The sequence below is a fragment of the Protopterus annectens genome, chromosome 1.part1 (genome assembly GCF_019279795.1).
Source record: "Protopterus annectens isolate FY-2018-M chromosome 1.part1, PAN1.0, whole genome shotgun sequence".
NCBI classification, from domain to species: domain Eukaryota; kingdom Metazoa; phylum Chordata; order Ceratodontiformes; family Protopteridae; genus Protopterus; species Protopterus annectens.
The window spans coordinates 1,264,293,705-1,264,315,821 of record NC_056726.1 but is presented as its reverse complement, the minus strand read 5'-3'; the positions used below and the strand labels follow the sequence as shown (position 1 = coordinate 1,264,315,821).

At 37.8% G+C, this 22,117-nt stretch overlaps 1 protein-coding gene across 1 annotated transcript in view; it reads left to right on the top strand.

The window, feature by feature from the left end:
• LOC122816112 (myocardin-like) overlaps positions 1–22,117 on the top strand; it is a 573,216-nt gene that overhangs the window by 523,143 nt on the left and 27,956 nt on the right. The window contains exon 14 of the mRNA XM_044088880.1: positions 3,001–3,442. Within this exon, the coding sequence (XP_043944815.1) occupies positions 3,001–3,442 (442 nt within the window). The remainder of the gene's footprint in view (positions 1–3,000; positions 3,443–22,117) is intronic.

Sequence of the window (22,117 nt, the reverse complement as noted above, 5' to 3'; positions counted from 1 at the left end):
TGTTGTTTGTACTGAACTAAAAGTGACCCAAAAGGAAGTTGTCCTGATAGGCTGTGAAGGCTCTGCATACTGCTTCAAATTCTTTCAAGATGAAGTGAGGGAGACCTTCCTTATGAAACCCATTGTAAGGTTAATGAAGTGGGTTTCTCAAGCATAATTTGAAGAGTATGTTATCAGCTGCTGTATTATTGAAGAGGGAATATGGGGCATCTCTTTAGATGGATTGACAAGATTCAGCCACTGAAGAAGCTTCACACTTTCCTCTGCATCTTCCGGTCACTCCACCTATTTTATATATCTTCCCAAATCCTGTTCTACACCATCTGCATATGTTATATCCTTCAACTCCATTTTTTATGTGTTTGTCACCAGTATAGTATCACTTTTAGTACAATCAGCTTTAGAGATTTCTGTGACTGACTAATAAACATGTTTCTTCAATATAATCTTTATCAGACAACTAATAAGTTGTTCCACATTATTAGTGATTTCGGAAAATATTCCATCTTCTTCAGGGCATAACTGCTAGATTGAGAAAGCATATCTTCATGGCCCTAATGTATGATATCTAGCTATTCTTTACAGGCCATGCAAAAAAAAAATCTTCATCTGAGGATTAAGGAGGGTTATTCCTTTTATGTTTTCTTTTCACTTCATTGAGCATTGCTGGAACTAGAGACGGTTCACATCTCTCAGTTTTAAATGCAGACATACATTCAAACAGAGATGAGGCCAACACATCTTTCTGCTGTTTTCTACACAATTCTGAAGTCCTGCAGTGATTATTCTTTACATACTCATGGCTTTTGATCCCTGTTTTGAGGCATCATCAAAAAAAGAAACTTCTAGTGGTTGAATACTTGTTTTTGTCAGAATATGAAGAAGAAACATCCCTAGTTCACATTTTTTCTGCCATTTAGGTTCTACTATTCCTTTCCTTGTCTTTCTTTTTATCCATTTGTTCTGATTTATCTAATTTCTTAAGGTTAGAAACCTCATTTTTCTTAGTAAAGCACTGCTTGATAAGGTAGGATGTTTGACCAATCTCAGTCCAGTTGCAGTCTGTTACATTTCTGACAGATTCTACAAGATTCTTACCTTTGATCATGTTCTAAATAGAACAAGCATTTGGAAGTGTAATCTTTAAGTACAATCTGCCTTCTACATGTACATGTATAGTTTTAACTGGAGAAGATTTGACCTTACACAGTATCTCAAACACTGCATGCATATTTAATGGAAATTTGGAGGACTTTCAGTTGATGTACAACATGTCTTTGAGATATGTAACAAGCTGGAAATGCTGTAAAACCCCAAGTGGGAGAAAGCAAGCTGGAAAATGTTGAAAACCCCCAAGTGGACAGAAATAGGATGTGCGGATTCTGCACTGAAGGTGCACGTCCAGGAACTGTATCGGAAAACCATCACTCTGACGCAGCAATGGTATCTGCTGCACCACTGGTTACACAAAAATGTCTGTGTTTCTGTTAGTACTGGTTAGAACTAGCTTGTGCTTCGCTACTTTCATTAGTGGATTTCTACTTTGGAAAGTTTTTTAAGACAGTATTTCTACCACCTCTTATTAGGTGTGATATTCACAGTATGTTTTTTATTAGGTGCCTGAACTCTAGGGAATCTTACACCTTCCTCACCCAGTACGTTTTCTCATTATTTGTAAGTACTGGTCACATACTGGTACAGTTTTCTCCCTTCCTCTCCACTAAAACTGTATTTCAGTAGGTTCGGAGCTTTTTTTTAATTCATTGCTTCCTAAAATAGGATAATTATGAGAAAATCAGGGTTCCTGTGCATCCTGCAAGAGTATACTTGTCTTTTCAGGGTACTTCCCTGTACTCCTGAAACAAATATACTCGTCACAGTTTTCAAAGTCTAATTTCTGAAGTCCTGCTAAAGTTACATACATCCAACTAAGGAAGCAAGGTGGTTTCTATAAACTGACATGATTTTTTTTAATCATGACAGTAAAATGATCAGCATGGGATGTGCAGAGTTGGAGTTATTAAGGAATGTTTCGAAAAGTTATGAAGAAATGGGAGAAATTTCCAGATTTATGCTAATAATACAAAAATAAAGTGTGATGTTGAGGTTGGTATATTCAGGCAGTGCAGTGGGTGCTACTAAAAGTAACTTTTAAAATATGATGAGTAACGTGCAGACACTCTGAGATATGATTGCTCTTTTGGTAAAGCAGTTATGTCTATTACTTATATATTCATAATTGCATTTGTTTCGTAAAAGCTGCATGACTTACAGTTAAATTGTGCTACCTTACACAAAGCATTAAAGCACACAACAATCCACCGATACTTGCCATGTAACTGAAATGGTTTTATAGATTAATATTGTTTTAAATACTGTGATATTATTATATACATCATTTGCATAGATTCAGCAATATTGCAAAACAGCCGTGTGCTATTCCTTCTTGCCATGCATAATTAGAAAGTTCTTGAACAGGTGAACAGTTCCATCACTGATATCTTACAACTATCTTGCATACTTAGAGAGATATATAGCCCTTTATTTGACCATAGCTGTAGTATTTTTGGCAAACAAAATACATTTTTTCTTCCATAAGTCTACAGTATCAAATCAGCATCTACAGACAGATCTTTGATACTGACACCAATATAAAGCCAAAGAGCTATCATAGTTTACATTTTTTGTTACACATACCATTTAACAGATATTATAAATCTAATAAAGTGTGTTTTCAGGTAAGGAGTTTTGGGGAAAGCTCTCAGGCAACATGTGGTTTCCTGGCTTTGAACAGGCCAGAATGCAAATGTGTTAATTGGCTTCCTGCTGTTCAGGATTAAATGAGTTAATGCAGCATTGTTGTTTTTGGTATCTTGATAAACATTTGAACTCAAAATGGAAAAACAATGTTAATTAGTTGTTGCAATGACGTGATTTAGAAAGAGCAACAGTGGATAATGCATGTCTTGAATTTTAATACCAATTATTTTCCGTTGGCAGATGGGACAGCACAATCAGACATCATCTTCCTAGAACCTCAGACAGAAGACCATCTTGTAAGCAGTACTGATTTCACATCTTCGTTTCCCAACAGCACCCATTTATCAAGTTTCAGCCAAGAACTCGCATCTCTCAAGCCTCGAAATGGTGACTCTCAGCCCATGGTCCTAGAATTTCCTGGAACATCTCAGTATGACCTTCTTGGTGGTTCCTTTTCTCCGGCATGTATTGAGATGCCTCCCTCCCCTGAAAATCAAGACAAGAGGGTTGATCAGAAAAAAACAACTTTTGATCCCGCTGATTGGCTGGAAGCACTCACATCTGGCTCAGCCTCAGGCTTTGGACCAGGCAGTCCTGTTAGCCAAAGTATTTTCTCCACAGATTTTTTTGACTCTCCAGACCTCAACATCAACAGAATGATTGAGCTAATAATTGAACAGTGGTGAACTAAAGGCCAGGAGAAAAGATAATTTTCCACAAGCCTACAAAACAGAGTGCACGTACTGGAAAATTTGTATAATGTGAACATGTAACAGCATAGGCCTGCCTTACCTGAAGCTGGAAACGAAGTAATTGAATTATTTTCACTATGAATAGTCTTCTTTGCAGTAGCCAAGCTAAGGACCAGTAGTACCTTGCAAATAAAACAAAACATATTCCCTTTGTCAGTACTAGTTATAATTTCTGGCTGCTGATTCTTGTTCTAAGAAAGTGCTGGGTAAGGGCGAACATCATCCAGATCTATCCCTAATTTATAATTTTACAAAAAAAAAAAATATTCAACAGCAAATAAATAAATCAGTCTGGAGATGCGGTGCTCATTTACTCTTTATGCACTATTAGCAAGTGAACCAAAATGTATGTATTCCTTGATAAGAAGCCTGTACCCATACAAACATTTTTCTAAGTATGCATGTCTATCAAACATTCTGTACAGAGATGAGAAATGGTTACACTGTCTCAGTAACCGAAAATGTGCTTTGGAAACCAAACACAATATTCTAAAGTTAAATAAAGTCACATTTTTTGATGCAAAAATTAAATGTTATACTTCACAAAATCTCATCAAGCTATCCTAAATGAAGCTCAGAATATCATTTCAAATGTGGGACCCATATTCAGCTAGATGTGTAAATGGAAGGGCAAGAAAGCTGATATGTCAAGATGGTGACAAAGCTAAGGGAATGTTTTGTTCACACCTTTGTGTTTTAGCCATCAGGCAATAATGCCTTCCATAAAACAGTCCCATGATAAATATTAAAAATGTAACATAAGCTGAATGAAGAGCTTCTGTGTTCTTTTCGGCTTCTAGGTATTTTGTTTTTAACCTATCAGGTAACTACACACTCCAAGAGTGATACAGTGTATATGAATGTGGCCATTATCAGAAAAGCTCTGAAGAAACACATACACTTCAGATTTAGAAAAAAATGGACCAAATTGCAAAGTTCACCTCAGGAAAAAAAAAATCCACATATGAGTAATCACAGCAGCAAAACTTCTAAATAATCAGAAATCACAAACATTTTTTGGCTACAGTGCATGGCAAGTGGGAAGCAAAAACATTATGAGCTTGTAATTTGTTGATGTATATCTTACACCTTCTGTTATAGTGATGCAATGTGCAATTAGCATTCCCTTCACCACTTCTGCGGTAAGTGGTAAGTGTAATAAGACAGTTTTATAATCACTATATACCATGTGTTGAGCATATAATATGCTGTCACAATGTACTGGGGGGCAGGAGTAATGATATCACATCTATATCCTTACAACAGTATATTAGTGCATTAGCAGTGTCAACATCTAGACCACTTAGGTAGCTTATTCTTTAACGTGCAGATCTGTTAATGCATTAGTGCTTGCCGAGGGGAAAAGCAACAACAATTTTACAAAGAATTCACAGTTACTTTATACGCAGGAAGGTACGGCTAAAGAAAGCTGCCTTAATCTAGCCTTCAATAACATAAGTACGTGATAATTTAAATTTCTCAGTATCTGCTGAATGAAGGAGTAGTAGGAAAATTCTGCATGCCTCCTTACAGCAGTGCTAGGATGCATATGCACCAATCCACAAAACACATGCAGCTGCATGAATTTCAGGTCAGACTCAGCTAAGCTGAAGTCACAGTGCCTGCTAAGGAACTGGGGTGACAGAAAATCCTGCTTATAACTGTACTGACATACACAGGCTGATAGGGAGAAGGACATTTACACCTTTCTTCTGTTCAACAGGCTGCCAAAATGTAGTTCACACTTAATTACAGGCCACTTTTACATCAGTATTTACGGAACCTCGAAGTGCACAACAGTATCAGCTCAAAAGTAGGTAAATAAAGGTGCAGTGCGCACCCAGTTCAGACTGAGTTAGACTAAGCAGGCACATGAAAGAATGGGAGAAAAGGAAAATCCTAAAATCCCATTAAGACAGTGGGCATGTGCTCCTATGTCTGTCTTGTGCTGTTGTTGACAGGCAGCAATCTCCCTGCTTTATGCAAGTCCGATGCAGTTAATCCATTGGCAGCCATTACCTTCTCACAGTGAAGTTTTCTAAGTTCCTTGCATTACAAACCACTACCTTAATAGTGAAAAGATACACCATTGTCCACCAAAGCAAGGTGTATAAAAGGAGTGCCTGGGTTCCCTCACACTGTCTAAAACCAGAAATATTTTTCTTAAACAAAATGTGCTACCATTTATTATTTTACTGGAAGTGAGAGCCAATTCAGTCTTCAGAAAATGTTACTGTCATGGAATAAATGTCATCTGCTTGTCTACTAAATACTTGTTTTAGTCTCACAATACATTTATAAATTCATCGATTAGTACTAGGCTAAATGCCCTTGTGGGTCATTTTAAGCCTAGCCAGTTACCCCATGTGGGAGTCAAATGTATGCAAGTTAAACACCTTAAACATTATACCAACCTCCCACCCTAACAGTTTTCTGCTGGGGCTAACTAAATTACAAATTGGCATGTCTACAATAATGTTGGCTTTCCTGGTTATATCAACAACCACCAAAGCATTCAGGCCTTAATTAAACAAATGTCACAGAACACGAGTTTAAGCACATGCTACATCTGTCCTAGTCCCATAATTAATAAGTACCAAACTGGGGGGGGGGGGCATGTTGCTAGAAAAGGAAATGTATGAATTCTGTTTTTATAATTAGAAATATGCAATGAATTGTCTTTTATCTATTTCCATGTACTTATTTTTTTTAGTTTCTTTATTTACTGCAATGTCTTTGTTGTACATATTTTATTTTCTGTGTGCTGTTGCAGCTTTACTGAAATTCTTAAGGCACTAAAATTTCCTCATTTTGCAATAGCAATTCATTAAGCAGCACAGATTCATATAATGAATATGGAACTAGCATTGATGTGAAAAAAGCAACAAAATGTGACAACCACAGGTGTGATAATGCACACTTCAAATTCAGCACTGATCAAACATAACCAGTGCATGAGGTAACCTCCAGCAGCCTTGTAATGAACTATAAAAAGGAGTATAAGGGGTACAGCCTCCTATAGAGGGGTGGGGAGCTTTGATCACCCAAAAATATATTTTGAAGTCACTGCTGAAATATAATTTTGAACCATTTTTTTCTTTATCTGAAATGTCACCCACTCATCTGTTACATTGGTATCTTAGTCCCATAATTAATAAGTACTTACCCATTTACATGCTAGTCTATTGGGGCTTTCAGAATTCATGTATACAAGTAATGTCATGGCACTGATGAAAATATGATGCTCCTCCTGAATGGAAATCTTGTCCCAGTGTGATCTGAGAGTGTTGATCTTGTTAATATATTTGTGATCACAGTGCTAAGCTCCCGCACCAGGAGTATGATTGTTGTAAAGGCAGTAGTAGATTCACCTCATTTAGTCACAGTGAAACATAACCACACAATAGTGTGCTCTGCTTTCAGTTTGGCAATTAAGCTGTTGACATGTGCTAAACCTAAAAACAAGCTCTAAAGAGAATCAGTACTTTTTTTCTTCTCAGCTTTATTAACCTAGACTTCTTTAGCAAAGTTCAATCATCCATCAGTTTTTCAGTCCTTAACACCTCATTAGCCATAGTGCTGACAATGCTAAGGGATTAAATTACTTGCTTAAACTCACACATAATGCAAGCAAAAGACTACAGGACTCAAACTCAAGTCAAAATGCATGGTTCAGTTGAGCCTGTGACTAAGCTAAACTATCAGGTAGCATTCATTAGCACTGTGGCTACACAACTGTTTAAAGTTTTACCTGCTGTTACTCAGTGACACAGAACAAACCCAACCTCCGTGATGCTAGAGTCTGGCACCTTTTTATAGTTGCTGACTGCTAAAAAGCTACACTAATAATACTACCCCTCCTACACAACTCACGAACCCATCTAGTGGTTTTATCTCATTGTATGAATAACTGACTAATATCTCCACTGTCTTTCATTATACAGTAAATAGATCCCAGGAGGATGAATAGTATAAGGGATTGTGTAATACTGCACACAAGGCAAAGGAAACTGCTATGCATGAGAGGTTTTGTTTGTCAGTGGAGACCAAGACAGCACAGCTCAAAAGGTTGCCGACTGCTAATGAACTTGAAGGTACGACAGTTTCTCTGCTGAGCTTGAAAAGACATTCCTATTTTTATACAGTTAATAAGACATAAATATTTAAGGTGGCAGAAGAAAGCTGTCTAATCAGCTTGTGTTGCAGCTGGACCTGATGCAACCCCTCCCTACCTGTTGCCATCCACCTTTTAATTATTCTATGCCAATTATAAAACATTTAAGTTACATTGCTCTAGAGTACTTAGTCTAGAGCAATGTAACTTAAATGTTTTATAACTGGCATAGAATAATTAAATTAGTACCCGCGGTGGTGGTGCTGCGGTAGTGTTGTCGCCTCACAGTAAGACGATGTCCGGTTCGATTCTCAGCTAGAGTGTCTTCTGCGTGGAGACATGCGTGAATGGGTGTACCTTCTTTGAAGGTTGTGCGTTAGGGCTGGTAACTCGGCACGTAAAAATCAACTACCAATCATTAGCAGACTGGAGTTCTGCTGTGGCGACCCCTAACCGGGAAAAGCTGAAAGACGCAACAACAGCTCTAGACTACTTAGTGCAGGATCCTGTCAAATGTATACACTACCCTCTGAGTCAAACAACAGTTTGGAAATTATGACCTGACCTGTCCCCTTCTGTAGTCTTTCTTTTTTCTTCAATTCCTTTTACTGATTTTTTTTGGATCTAACGCCTATCCCATTCTACCCCAATATACTCTAGTAAGGATACACATAGCCTCTGTACAGTCTCCTCATATGACTTCTCTTCTTTCCCTCTTACCATCCTAGTGGCTTTAGAACCCATGTTTTTTTTTTCTCTCTGTAGTTTAAAAAAGTGGATGCAGTAGGTAAATAAAGCCCTCATCAATACCTTAAGTACAGATAAATTATCCTTTTTTTCTTGAAGTCCTTTGGCCTGTGCATGTAACCCAGTGTTCTGATGGTATTGGCTGACTTATTTTCACTCTGTTCCTAGTGATTTATTGGTGCAGCTACATTCGCCCTCTAAGCTGTTTTCTGTTCCACAGTTTTAAGCTGCAGCTCCCCAGCTTGCATACTATCTTGTGTTTTTTGTTCCCCAGATGCAGGACTGAACTACAGCTGGCACCTATCAGTCTATGATGGCAGCTTTCTAAAGTGTCTAATAAAATCCCTTCCTCTGTCTCCCATTGCTGCCCATATTTTTTGTCATCTGCAAAGAAGTTGATATTGTTGACTATGTCTTGTATGATACTGGTATTAAACATAGACCCCAGGACTGACCCTATGTCATTCCATTTCTTGTCTCCCTTTAGCTTAACAATACTTCCCTGCCGCCATTTTGGTTTACTCTCTAACCATCATTCCATCCATTTGACACGTTTCTCTCCCATCTCACCTCTTTAGTATGTTTACTAGCCTCCTGACCAGAATCAAATAAAAAGCCTTGCTGACATCTGAGCATATGATAACAACTATGTGCCCTTTTCAAACTGCTACAGTGAACCTACCACATAAATGGAATAAACTTATTTGGTAGGCTTTTATGGTTGCAAACTCATGCTGTTTAATATCCTGGAAGCTACTGTCCTCCAAAACGTTGACCAGTCATTCTCCCATTGTTTTTCAATGATATTCTTATTCTTACTGCTTTAGTCAGACTATCTGAGTGACAGTCTCTGGAGCATGCACATTAGCACTTCCACACTCCTGCTGTGCTAAATCTTCCCATCAGTCAGCTATCCTTTCCTTAACCGTATCTTTAGGGGATAGAGGCAAATAAATAATTCATTCATAACCTCTGTTGGTGTTCCTTTCCTCTGGAATTTCTTACTTTTCTTCACTAGCTTGGTTAACTTTGACCTAAACTTTATTTTTCTTCTATATAAAGAACTCCTTTTTGCCTTCCTTGATTCCTTCTGCAAAATGTCTTTCCATCCTTGCCATGGATCTTCTGCCCTCTCTGGCTGTCTTATTTCTAACGTCTTTATATACCTAACTACATGTTTTGACCTCTTAAAATTATTACAGGCTTTCTCCTTTGCTCGCACTACCTATTTACTCTGTTACCCTACCTTGGCCTTTTGTACATTACTCTTAATTGTCTATCAAAGTCTGCCTTCCCCCTTTTGCTGTTTCCACTCTCTCATGCAACAATATTATCTCATTTATACTGTGGCCTTCTCTCCTGTGATCATATGGCACCTCTAACATCTGACCTCGTCTGTCTTGTTAGTAATACCACCACTGGTACTTTCACATCGTACATGATATAGTAGAATTTCCAGTATTTTGCTCTGCCTTATCTAGTGTTCATGTTTTCTATATTGGGTATGTAAATACTATTTTGTTCTCCTTCCTAATTCTCAAGACTGGAATGCTACAATGCATTTCAAAATGAATGAAATTCTTAATTAGTGTTACTCTCTTTTTGCCCTTGTCACCCCCCTTGCGCTATTGTTTGCAAGCCCATCATATTTCTTTGAAGCTTCCACTAGCCTGCAAAGGACTGTCTACCCACTAGGTCTCCCCATCCATCTTGACAGCTAAGCCATTAAATTAGGTATTTTTTTATGCCATTACTCCTGATTTACCTCCTTTCTCTTCAACTGCATTACTAAGTATTTTGTATTCATTCTCATTCCTCAAATACATTGCCATTCCATCATTTATGCCTTTCCTGTTATTACTGAGAACATTAAATCCAGTAATAATGTCTCAGCATCTCTTTTCACTGTCCCAGATTTCCCTTAACACTATTGCACTTGCACTTCCAAGATGCTATCAGTACTGGTGATTCATTTTATTTCCTGAACCTTTTGCTACACTATTCTTTACTTTTCAGTGACAAAGTGATTAGATTGAGAAAAAAATGCATACTTAAAGGTTTTCAAGCAACTAACTGAATTGCACTATCATCCAGAAAGATTTTATCCAAATCCATAAGATGCGGGCAACCTCTGGTCAGTATATTTCTAAAAAGATACCAAGAGTGGCATTTCCCATAAAAAAAAGTAATTTTTACTGACAAATTTGTGTAATTGCTCCCTATCTGAAAAATATAGTCAAACAAAAATTGGTTATGAAACTGTTGTGAAGCACCTTTTATCTCTCTGAGCTCTCATTCAGCTTTATACATTTTCCTGTTTCTATTACCCAGTTTCGAACTCTTATCCCAATAATACCTCCACCCTCTATCTCCTCCTCCTCCTTTTTTGCTGTTGTGTCTATTCCTATTCCCATCACATTTTAAATATTCAGTCTCTTGCTGTACCTTTCCAATCCAGATGTTCAGCATTACCATCCCCTCTGAGTTGCAACATTGCCTATGACTGCCAAATAACTCTTCTCAGCGTCCCACAATTCCACAGTCAGTCAGCGTCCTATGCTCATACTCCTTTTGTCACTTCCACAGTCAGCAGTCAAACTGCTCTAGCCTATTCATTCTTGCTGTTGGCCTTGGGTACCAATAATATTTCAGTAAATAATAACCCAATTTCATGTACTTTGCAACTGCCTCTCTAGTTCTGACAAATTCCTCAATTGCCCCTCTGTTAAGTCATTGTAACCACATATTCCTTTACATGAGTGCTTTGTGCCTCTTGTAACCGTTTTGATAATCGCAAACAAACCTATTCTTAATTTAATTTTTTTTTTCATTTGTTAACTAGATAAGTGAACAGATCTGTCTCATACACTTTTCAGCCAGAATCCAACTCACAAGGGCAAAGGTAACTGCAATGTATATGGAAAATTTAGAGTAGCCAGTGAACCAATATGATTTTGGGGGGGTAAGAGGGAACCAGACTGCTTGGCAAAAACCCATAAAAATAGGGGGAGGGGGCAAGTAAACACCACACAGACAGTGTCCTGAGTTCAGACTTGAATCCTGGACTCTGAAGTCATGAGGCAGAGATCTTAGCCATTGCCCAGTGTCCCATGTATCCATTCACAAAATTTTCATGGCTACCAAACTGTTCTTTTCCACCTTGCCTGCTCACCAAACTGAAATAAATAAATACCCTATAACCAGAACCCCCCCCCAACTCTTGCTATCTAGTCTACCACAGTACATATGCTTGACCTCACGTCCGGACTGCTTCAGCCTCTCTGACATATCATGCTTTTCCTTCATGTTGCTCCTTTGAGGACCCAACATTCTTCCACATCACTCTCAGACTACCTGCTTAGCCCACATTTATTCTTCATGATACTCATAAGCTACCCCTACCAACTTTATCAATAGCTCTTTGGATTGCCTGCTTTAGTCAACTTTTCCTTCTTTCACAGATTGTTCTTGCTCTTTTTCTATATGTGTAACCTTCTCTGAAGTGTTACATGAGCTTCCCATCTTCCCTTAAACTTTCCTTATTCCATCTGTCTGACGCTATTGCTGTTCACCAAAAACTCTTTCTTTCTAAGCTCTGGTCATCTGGTTTCCCCTTTCCCCACATAATTTCATACTCTGTCTGTGCTGCTCCTATTTTATCTCTCTTCTAAAATCCACCCCCTTGCCTGCATGCCATCCTCTCCTCCTTGCCCTGCCTCCTGGTACTAGTGAACCCCCATCCTATGTACAACTACTAGCTATGCAAACTCAGAGCTTTCCATTTACAGATCTCAGCATCCAGCAGACTCTCACCATCACAAGTATCTCTGTCAAACTGTTGCCCTGCATCCTGCTTATTTAAGCCACTTCTTTATCTCTCATCTCCTCTGACCTTTGCTCTTTAGTACATTCTGTGAAGAAAAGTAAAACTAGATAGGGGCAATAGTGCTTGCATCCGCTTTTCTTTTCTCTAATAAATTACCTTTATCTAAAGTCCTAAATCTAAGTTTCATCAGTGTACAAAACAGGTTAGAGTATAAAAAAGATGCATAAATATGAATCTCTACATTCGCTAAGTTCATCTTTCCATTGAGAGCATGCAGGGTATATGTACTGTTGCCCTGTGTAATGGTCTGCATCATCCACAGGCAAGATTATGCTTCATAATAAATACTTCACTAAGCAAAATCTTTTGCCTAGCCTCCCCCACCTGAAATCTTTCCCACAGTCTATGGGTTTCAGTATATTACACTGCTCATTTACTCATAGTAACTCTGTTTTAATTAAACTCTTAAATACACATACGAGTGCACAAGTATTAATTTTCAAGGAGTTCTGATAGTTTGTTCTTTTGGCTTTTCCCAATTAGGGGTCGCCACAGCGTAACTCCAGTCTGCTAATGATTGGCAGTAGATTTTTACAGTGCAGAGGTGCCAGCCCGACGCCTAACCTTCAACGAAGGCATGCCCATTCAAGCATGTCTTGCGAACACCACTCGTCCACAGAGGGGACATGCAGACTCCACACAGAAGGCGCTCCAGCCAAGAATCGAACAGGAGAACCTCTTGCTGTGAGGCGACAAGGCTACCACTGCACCACCGCAGAGTTCTGATAATATTCTCTAATATTGCAACCTTCTGTCATGGCCCAAGCTAACAAAGTGATTTTAAACCAAGATTACTAGCTGTGAACCTCCCCAGGTTACTGTTTCAGTTTTATTAATATACCACATACTTATAAATACAGAAGATAATGCATAGCAAAGAAGTCTTGCAACGAAAGGTGGATGCCAGCAGCTTGTCACTATTTAGTAAATGCCCTCTTCTTAATCAAAAAACAACCAAATCACTGCAACCACAAACATTTGAAAAGTGAATAAACAGAAATACTTTACTTAAGTAATGAGTTAAGAAGTGCAGTTAGCAGTCAAACATAAAGAGACATGTAAATCTTCACAGGGAAACCAAAAATAATAATTTTCAGTACATAGATTTCAGCAAGAAAAAAAAAGACTGCCTAGAGCCATACTTGTTCACTTGCTAGTTCTGAAATACAGATCCCTAATCTAAACTAGCTACATTTCCAGACATATTACAGGCAGAGAAAAGTGAAGAGAACAAAAATTCACAGGTCTGTACATTAAGATCCAGGGTAGTTGTTCCTTCTAGACTATTCTTCTTTCTCTGTTTCTCTTTTTTGTTTTTATTTTTCCTGTTCATCAGGCATTTGTATTTTGTTTTGTTTACATACAGACCACAGGTGCACTTGACAGATGTTTCACATCTACATGCTTATAAGTTTGTTTACCTGCTCTCCTTAAAGAGTCTTACAATTGTGCTTTTACAGTTCTTTAGCTTGCTGGCCTAGGAGTAGTCAGAGATCATGTAATCAAAAGGCAGAACAATTACAGCTCCTCATTATGTTGTCTGGTATACATGCCACAATGTATGTACAATGGTTGTATTTCCAAGCAAAATTCAGTTACAAACTTAAGTTACAATTTTGTATACGTGTTATATACTACACAGAAAGTTCTCACTAGTTAACATGCTGATAAAACACACACTGTAGGTATACTCATTTTTTCAGTTTTTCTGCTGAAGGTTTTATCAGGCTTAAGTACAAAACACAAATGTGTTTCAGTTTTACTCAGAAAGCAGTGTCAGATAAAATTCTTAGATATCACACCATCCATCCTTTACATCTCTTCATCTGCCACCATGGCTGTCCTTCTCTTTCCCTGCTGGCTTTTTTCCTTAGTTATTTGCCCTGTCTGGTCTTCTTCTACTCTATCTTACTGACCAACTCCTCTTAGTGTTATGGACTTCATTTTTCACATATGGTGTAAAAAGTGATTCCCTTCTGTGTGCAGCTTTACCTGCCTGCAACAGTCTGTACATGACTGAGCAGTGAAGAAACATATCTCATTGCTGAACAAAGCCAAACTCTTTGGGACAGGTTTGTCATATACTGCTGTTCACAGACATTTCTACGTGCCTTTTACTTTCTTCTCCTTATTAGCCAGGCCACCCTGCTCTTTTCTGCAACATTATCTGCCACTTTTCTGAAAGTCCCTTTTGCAGTAACTCTTGATTCAGTCATTTATTTAGTCATAATTATTTACATCTTCAGGCACTGATGTATAGGACCTCTCCATTAATATTACCCCTTGCATTTCTACTATCTTCCTTCAAGGCCTGGCACCCTAAAAAGGAATGTTGCTTCAGAAATTATGTTGTAGGTGGAGATTAATCTAACTATGTATGCACAACAGGTTACGATTCAGACAGAAGAAAACAAGGCTTGACTCATAACAAAAGTATGTATTTCTATAAATAAAACAGCAATAACACTTGCTTCCTGACTGAATCCTGCACTTCTAAAATTAAAAAAACAAAAATAGTGCTTGTATGCATTCCAGCTGAAGATTCAGTAAGTCAGTTACAAGACTATGTCTGTTTTCTGAACCAATTAAGAATAAGAAACAATGCTCTAGACAGATTCCTTTGACAGAAAAAGGGCTTGCTAAAACTGTATTCCCACATTGCTTTCTTGTTCACAATGTTAGCATTCATATTCTATCATAAATCATTTCTTCTTTTCTATTATAATGAGGTGTTAATACACTAATTGTTTTCACTGTAAATTGCAGAAATAATATGGACATTTGCAGTCAATATTTGCTGGCAATGTGCCTCACTGGGTTAAGTCAACAAACCACAAACCATATACATTCTCTTAACATCGGTTTGATTCTCGGCTTCTCAATAAACATAACGTGTAACTGAAACAAACACTCAACCAAACTGACTTTCTTGGGTCATCCAAGAAAACATGTAGGCCTTTACAAAGTTGACAAAAAGAATCCTACAGTGGCAACCCTTTATCCTTTACTTATGCAAACTACCGATACTCACATGCACTCTGGGAATTATTTACATACATTGTATGTGATGGTGACATCTAACAGCTCGATTCATTTTTTATGCCTAAACATTATGCATAAAGATGCATTAAAATAATAAATAGGTAATACATATGTAATTCCACATTATAAAGCAATCAGAAAGAGACACAAACAATGCCTGATAACATCAGGTTGACTTCTACAGCAATTTAAACCACACTCATATTAACAGGTTTATAGTAATTCTATGGGTCTTGTTTTGTCAGACTGCTGATTACTCAAACTGTTGACTATTCAACTAGTTGCAAAACACAACATTAACCCATGAAGCAAACATACAAACTTTAAAGGTGTTGCTTGAAGGGGACCTGTACCCACTCCATTCCTGCTCCCCCTCCCCGATCTCTAAACATACTATGTCTGAGGGCATACAACTTCAGAGTAAAGAGAAAAGCTTGTTTCAATAATGATTTATTTTCTTTACTTCATATAGGTTCATAGGTGTGCACTAGGCTAATGGCCCTGGAGCCTTTACACGCCTAGCCCATAGAAGTGCCCTGGTATCGTGCCGCCTGATGTTAGTTCCCAGTGCCTCTATCTAGAGCCACTGGAGTGATCCCCAGGGTTAACTTTCTATTTCCCATCCACTCATCAAGATTTCTCTTGAAGAGGGCCAGGGAGGTGCTCTGCTTGACATGCATATGTAGTCTATTCCAGAGCATGGGCAGTCTCTGGGTTATGAACCTGTCCCTCCAGCATGTTCTGTTGATTGTAGTAATGAGGTTGAGGTTTCTGGAACATGTGGTGCAGAGGGATTGGGATTTCTTTAGATGTAGCATTTGTAATAGAGCTGGGTCAGACATGGCTTTGTAAGTCAAGCAGAGATCGCCTCTTAGTAGACGATATGAAACAGAGAATAGCTGGAGTTTTTTGAGTCTGTCCATATACGACATGTGTTTAAGGGCTAGGATCCTCTTCGTGAGGTACTTTTGTGGCCTTTCCAGCTGTTGCATGTGTCTAGTCAGGTACATGCCAAATGGGGCATTATACTCGATGATTGGCCTAATGAGGGAAGATTAGAGAGAAATGATGACCTCTTTCTTCCTGGATGGAAAACCCTTGGTAATGAGATGTGCCACATAGAAGGACTTTCTCACCACAGTGGCAATGTGGTGGTCGAAGGAGAGGTTGCTGTCAACCTGTTTCCCCAGATCTCTTACAACACCTTCAGTGTTCAGGGGGCTACCATCAATGTGGTAATTAGTAGAAACTGAGTTTTTCCCAAAGGGGATGATGACGCATTTTTTGGCATTAAGCTTAAGACAATGGTTTCGACATCAGTAGTTGGTCTCAGTGAGGCTTTTCTGTAGGATTTCTACATCACTTGGGGAGTTAATAATGGCTCCCAGCTTGCAGTTGTCTTTGTAGTTAGTATAAACACAACACATTTAACAAAATTGACCCAATAAATGAGGTATGATTTCGATAGCAAACTGCATTAAAAACTGTCTGAAAATTTTGGCAATTTACAATGCACTGCAAGACCTAAAAACACAATGTTCTTAGAATATATTTACAATAAATTACAAATGATTAGATGTTTATCCCCCATATTTCACACCGTCTTTCATAAATTGTTCTGCTTCTCAGTTATAGTCTTTGAATGCTAAGAAACTTCACTTGCCATTCAAACTGTTTCTCCCCCAAACAAAAACAAACAGAAGACCAGCTACATTTTATATGTAAACGATTCTACTTTACATTACACACTGGAGTTAGTCCAGCAATGTCACTGTTAGTATAAGTCACACAGATGAAGAACAATAGCTGTCACAAATCTACCATAATGAAATTAATATTATATACCAGCATACTGCATAAATGCAATAGTATACATCATATTGGTGACAACTGAAGGATTTCAAAAAATGTGTAGTTAAATCTCTTGGTTGTTCCTCCTGATTAGTCATATGAGCTGAAGAAAAAACAATGGATAACGTACACACTGAGGTACCACTGCCTAACTCCTCAAGCACCCAAGTACCACGCCCTGCTTTACTGCTACTATAATGGGCCACCAATGATTTTTTTCTTTAAGGTATTCAAAAAAATACTGATGGCTTGTAAACACACTATATTAATTAGTATATTTGCATTACTTCTTAATATTTTCTGGTACATGCCTACTGCTCTACAACCTATTCCAAAAGAGCTTTGTATTTCATGTTAACTGTATTTATGAATGTAAAGATCTTTTTTTCACTTCTATCTTCTGACTAGAACAAAGGAAGTCAGTACGTTGATTCATTTAAAAAAATGTGCTCTATTGTTCTGGAATCCCTTTCGTTTCCATGCATTACAAGTGTTTCCAGTCTAATTGTCTAGAACCAAGCTTTGCTAGAATAGATAAACAACAAAGCATATCCTACATTTAGAAATGAATATTCCATGTCCAAGAAAAATATATTGTAAAGTATTACCACTTTTTCTACCTAGTAATAAATGGTAGATGGAATACTTCTAAAGTTTTAGGTTAGTAGTATTTGGAATGGTTAAAACTAAATACAAATATATGCTCAGATACCATACGGAGTAATTTATTGACTTTACATTAAACAATAAATGAATGAAATTCTCAAAACAGTATAGAGAAAATTAAATTTGCTATAGGAAGCACAGTAAGTACTTATTCCTGAATGTTAGTAACAAATGTCATTTACTCTTTTAATAAAAACAGATAATCCACTAGCAGACAATGACAGTCGGTGAGCATCCATAAGTTAGGCTACCTCAGCAGTTGGCTGCCTAGTCAGCTTTATAATATATTGATGATGTACCTAATTCCTTACACTGTTTCATACTGAAGCATACTTTGTTTGTTTTGATGATTTTTAGTACTGAATTTTAAAACCACACATTTGGCAGCTGGTTCATTAGAGAAGCACTAAGACACTGCCCATCCTAAATGGAAAAGAACGGTGTTGTTTAAGGCTATTACATTAGTTTTCTCTATGGTTTTAGGAGCTTTCTTTTTACTATAAGGCATAAAGGAATTCAAAGGTTACCTTATATTTGACCAAACATTGATCATATTGATCTCTGCCTAAGGGCTGTATAGTGACATTGGGCCACAAAGATTCCAAGAGAATTTCACAAGCAGTCAGCAATCTAATCCACAATATATTTTCCAACCTGTGACAAAAATAAAATGCTTGTACTATTAGGAATGGAATGTGCCACTTAGATAATAACTACTGAAAAGAATCACAAAGCTCCACAAAACTAGCAGCTACGACAACAGCTAAAAGCATAGAGGTGAACTGAACTCGGACTAGTAGTTACAGAAAATCAGACTTCGACACAAGAAGTAAATATCGTGTATGTGTGTATATGTGGGGTTACAAAGTATCACAGATGCATTAAAGTAATACTTAAATTAAAGGGCATGGCATCTTAAGATGGTGCACAAACGGAACCTGTTTAAAATTCAAGGAATCAGGAAATGTTAACTGGAAAACAATTTGTACTCTATTGTATTTACTAAAAATAAAGAAACAAGAAGCTGCATGGGTGTTATCCCCTACATTTTGCATTTTCTCCCACATTCTTTACTGAACGAATGGCATCTCATGAGTAAGTGAGTAACTTGGCTGCACTATCCCTATCAGTAATTATGATTCTGGCGAGCATGCTGTATACAGGTGGCAGAAGGCAGTTATGTTATGTTGGAATAGTTACAATACTGAAGATCTGCCCTTAGTAAGAAAGGTGTTGAAACAGCAACTGTTGTTATTCCATAAAAATCATATTTAATGTCAGCAGTTCATAATTTTGTTGTATAGGTGACAAATGTCACTTTTGCAAGTGCATTTTCTAGAAACTCTCACAGAGGTTGCCGGGGTTCTCCAAAAAGTAAGGTTGTTATTTAATTTTGTTATCCTGTGATGAAATATATTTCAAAGGCCCAGTAAAACTCTAATGGGTGGCTGTACCAATAGTGAGCTAAAAATTCTTTACCCGAGATAACCACAGATAAAAACAATAGAGTGGGAGTTGCTCTGTCTGCCTACTTACAGTTCAAATGAATGACAGAACAATATAAAAAAAGCAACTACGTATAATGCAAATCATGCTATACAGAGCTCAAAAAATAAGACAAATGAAAGATCAGTTTCATGATTTATGCTTTCCATTAAAATAACCTCCTTCTTTAAGTTTATGATTCATTCTCAAACATCACACACCATTTAGTCCAATATTATTATAGAAATAACAAAAACTGAAACCCATCCCAAGCACTAATGCTTCAAATTATAGCTCTAAAAAACTGTTACTTTATATACGCCTACCAAATATAACAAGTATGTGGTATTACCTCTCACATGACTGTCTTTGCTTGTAATTTATTGACTTGCTGAAAAAATAAATTGATAAAAGTAATTTATGACTGTAAATGTTTAAATTCTAAAATAAAATATCAGTCTTAAGTTATTTTGCTGTTGTGAATTGTTGTCTTATATCACATATCTAGAATACTAGCTGCCTTTTTTATGATTCTGCTGATGTGGCCTGAGGGCATTTTATGAACAAAAAAAACTACATCAATGCTACTGATAAATGATGTTACTTTAATACACCTTCACCCAGGAAATGTTTGTTTGGTTCAAGTATTAGACGAAGGCCTAATAACTGATCATCAAGACGATGACCTTATATTTATTTATTCTTTGTTGACTTGTTTAGTCCCACTTGGATAGTGGGTTCTTTTCAGTGAAGACCTAAGGTGGTATTTATACTTATAAGGGAAATTTGGATGAGGCATTGGGGAAATTCCCTTATTCGTTTTGAAAGATCTTGTGGGATCTTTTACATCCACCTGAGCATCCACCAACTCAAGCAGATGGGATTTCAGTTTAACATCTCATCCAAAGAATGGCACACTCAGGAGTGAAGTATCACCCTTAAGCTACATTGCAGTGTCACCAATCAACCTACCTGGTATTAAAAATGAACCCACAGCCTTCTGCACCAAAAGTGAGTGGGCTACCTGCTGTGCCACTGACACTGAAGGAATACTGCTGGGATTTCCTGGATAGCCCTCAGACATGCTATTTCTTTCCATTGTCCAAAGTTCCAGTCCCCCCAGAAAATTCATCAACCATATCAGAGTGTGCAGTGCCATAAGAGATCAAGCCCCAGTTCTAGATTCCCTAATGAATTACAGGAATAACCTTGCAAACAAGAGACAACATGCATATTAAGATTCCCTGCTGGATGAAGCAGAAAAATGTGCAACCAGCACAACAAGAAAGAAGCATGGGTGAAGGGAGCAACACCACAGAGTTATTTCAGTGATCAGCAGATATGGATGGCAGTGATATATCTGGTATATATTATTACAGGGACCCTTTGCAGTAGACATACTGCTGAGAAACATCACAAGTAATACATGTCTGTACAAAAAAGGGAGGGGTAAAAGTTAAGTGGGGATGAAAAAAGTCCACTACAAAGCAGCACAATACTAACTCTGATAATCACCATGTGGTGGCCTATCTTAAGAGAGAGTTAAAATAAAATCTATGGTCAAACAAAACCACACAAGCTATTTAGAAAAGACCAAAGTAAGGAAGAATAGCAAAATGGCCCCAAATACCTCTGATTTTGTTAGCCAAGAATATTTTAACTCATAAAGGAATTAGTCATTTCTTCTTCAACTCAAGTCAAGCACTAAACACAGTGCCAAAGATCACTAATCCAAATCACAAATCCTGAAACCTTAAACAATAAAGGGGTACACAAGCAGAAAAAAGAAGGGAGACGCATACTCCAAAAATGGGCATCTTACAATGAAACAAGCAGGGATGAAGCCCTCCACTAGATTTGGAAGCACAGAGAAGGCACAAGTATGCATGTAGGTTAAAGTCCAGACATAAGGAAAGGTAGAGAAGCTCAAACTAACTGTTCTTCCATCCTGAAGACTGGAAACCATCTCCTGAAGGCCTTGGACAGCAACCTCAGGAGTTATGCAAAAAACATGGTTATCAGGCACAGAAATTCACATATAAAAGTGAGACCATGTAAGATTCAAAAAGCAAGCTTTCAGAGTCAACACTGTACAATCAGATAAGCCTTGGCCTCACAGAAGCAAGCAAGAAATCAAAAGAAGTCTAAACCTCAAAATGCACTCACTCGAGGCACTCCTTAAAATGGAGAAAATCGACAACTCTTTTGCTCAATGTTTTCTGGAATTCATAAATTCCAACGCTTTGGATCAACTTATTCACACCCCCACCAGGGGCAGCAATATCCTAGACCTGGTCATTACCAACATAGGCAACCAGTGTTCCACACCAGAGGTCAATTCCTCATTGGTCAGATACGACCACAAGCTAATCACCCTAGACATTCACATCCCACACCATCCTCAATAAGGGAAACCACCGTAAAAAACTTCTCCAAAGCCAACTTCACACTTCTTAAGACAGAAGTGGCAAACTTCATGACACCCATGCAGATGGACAATAGAGTTGAATCCTACACAAATGCACTTTATAAGCACTTACACGAGTGCATGGATCATGCTATCCCTAATAGAACCAAGATGCTATCCTCCAAAAAATGGAAGACAATCTGGTGGTCCTCTGCCATAAACAAACTCTACAACAGAAGAAAGAAACTGTTGCAAAAAGGAGTAAAATCCCATGACTGGAAGAACTCCCTGGTCAACCTCAGTAAGAAGCTGTGATCCCTCATAAAATTCTCCAAAGCTAGTTACGAAAACAAAATTGCCACTGACTCTAAAGACAACCACAAAGCATTCTATAGCTATGTCAAGAA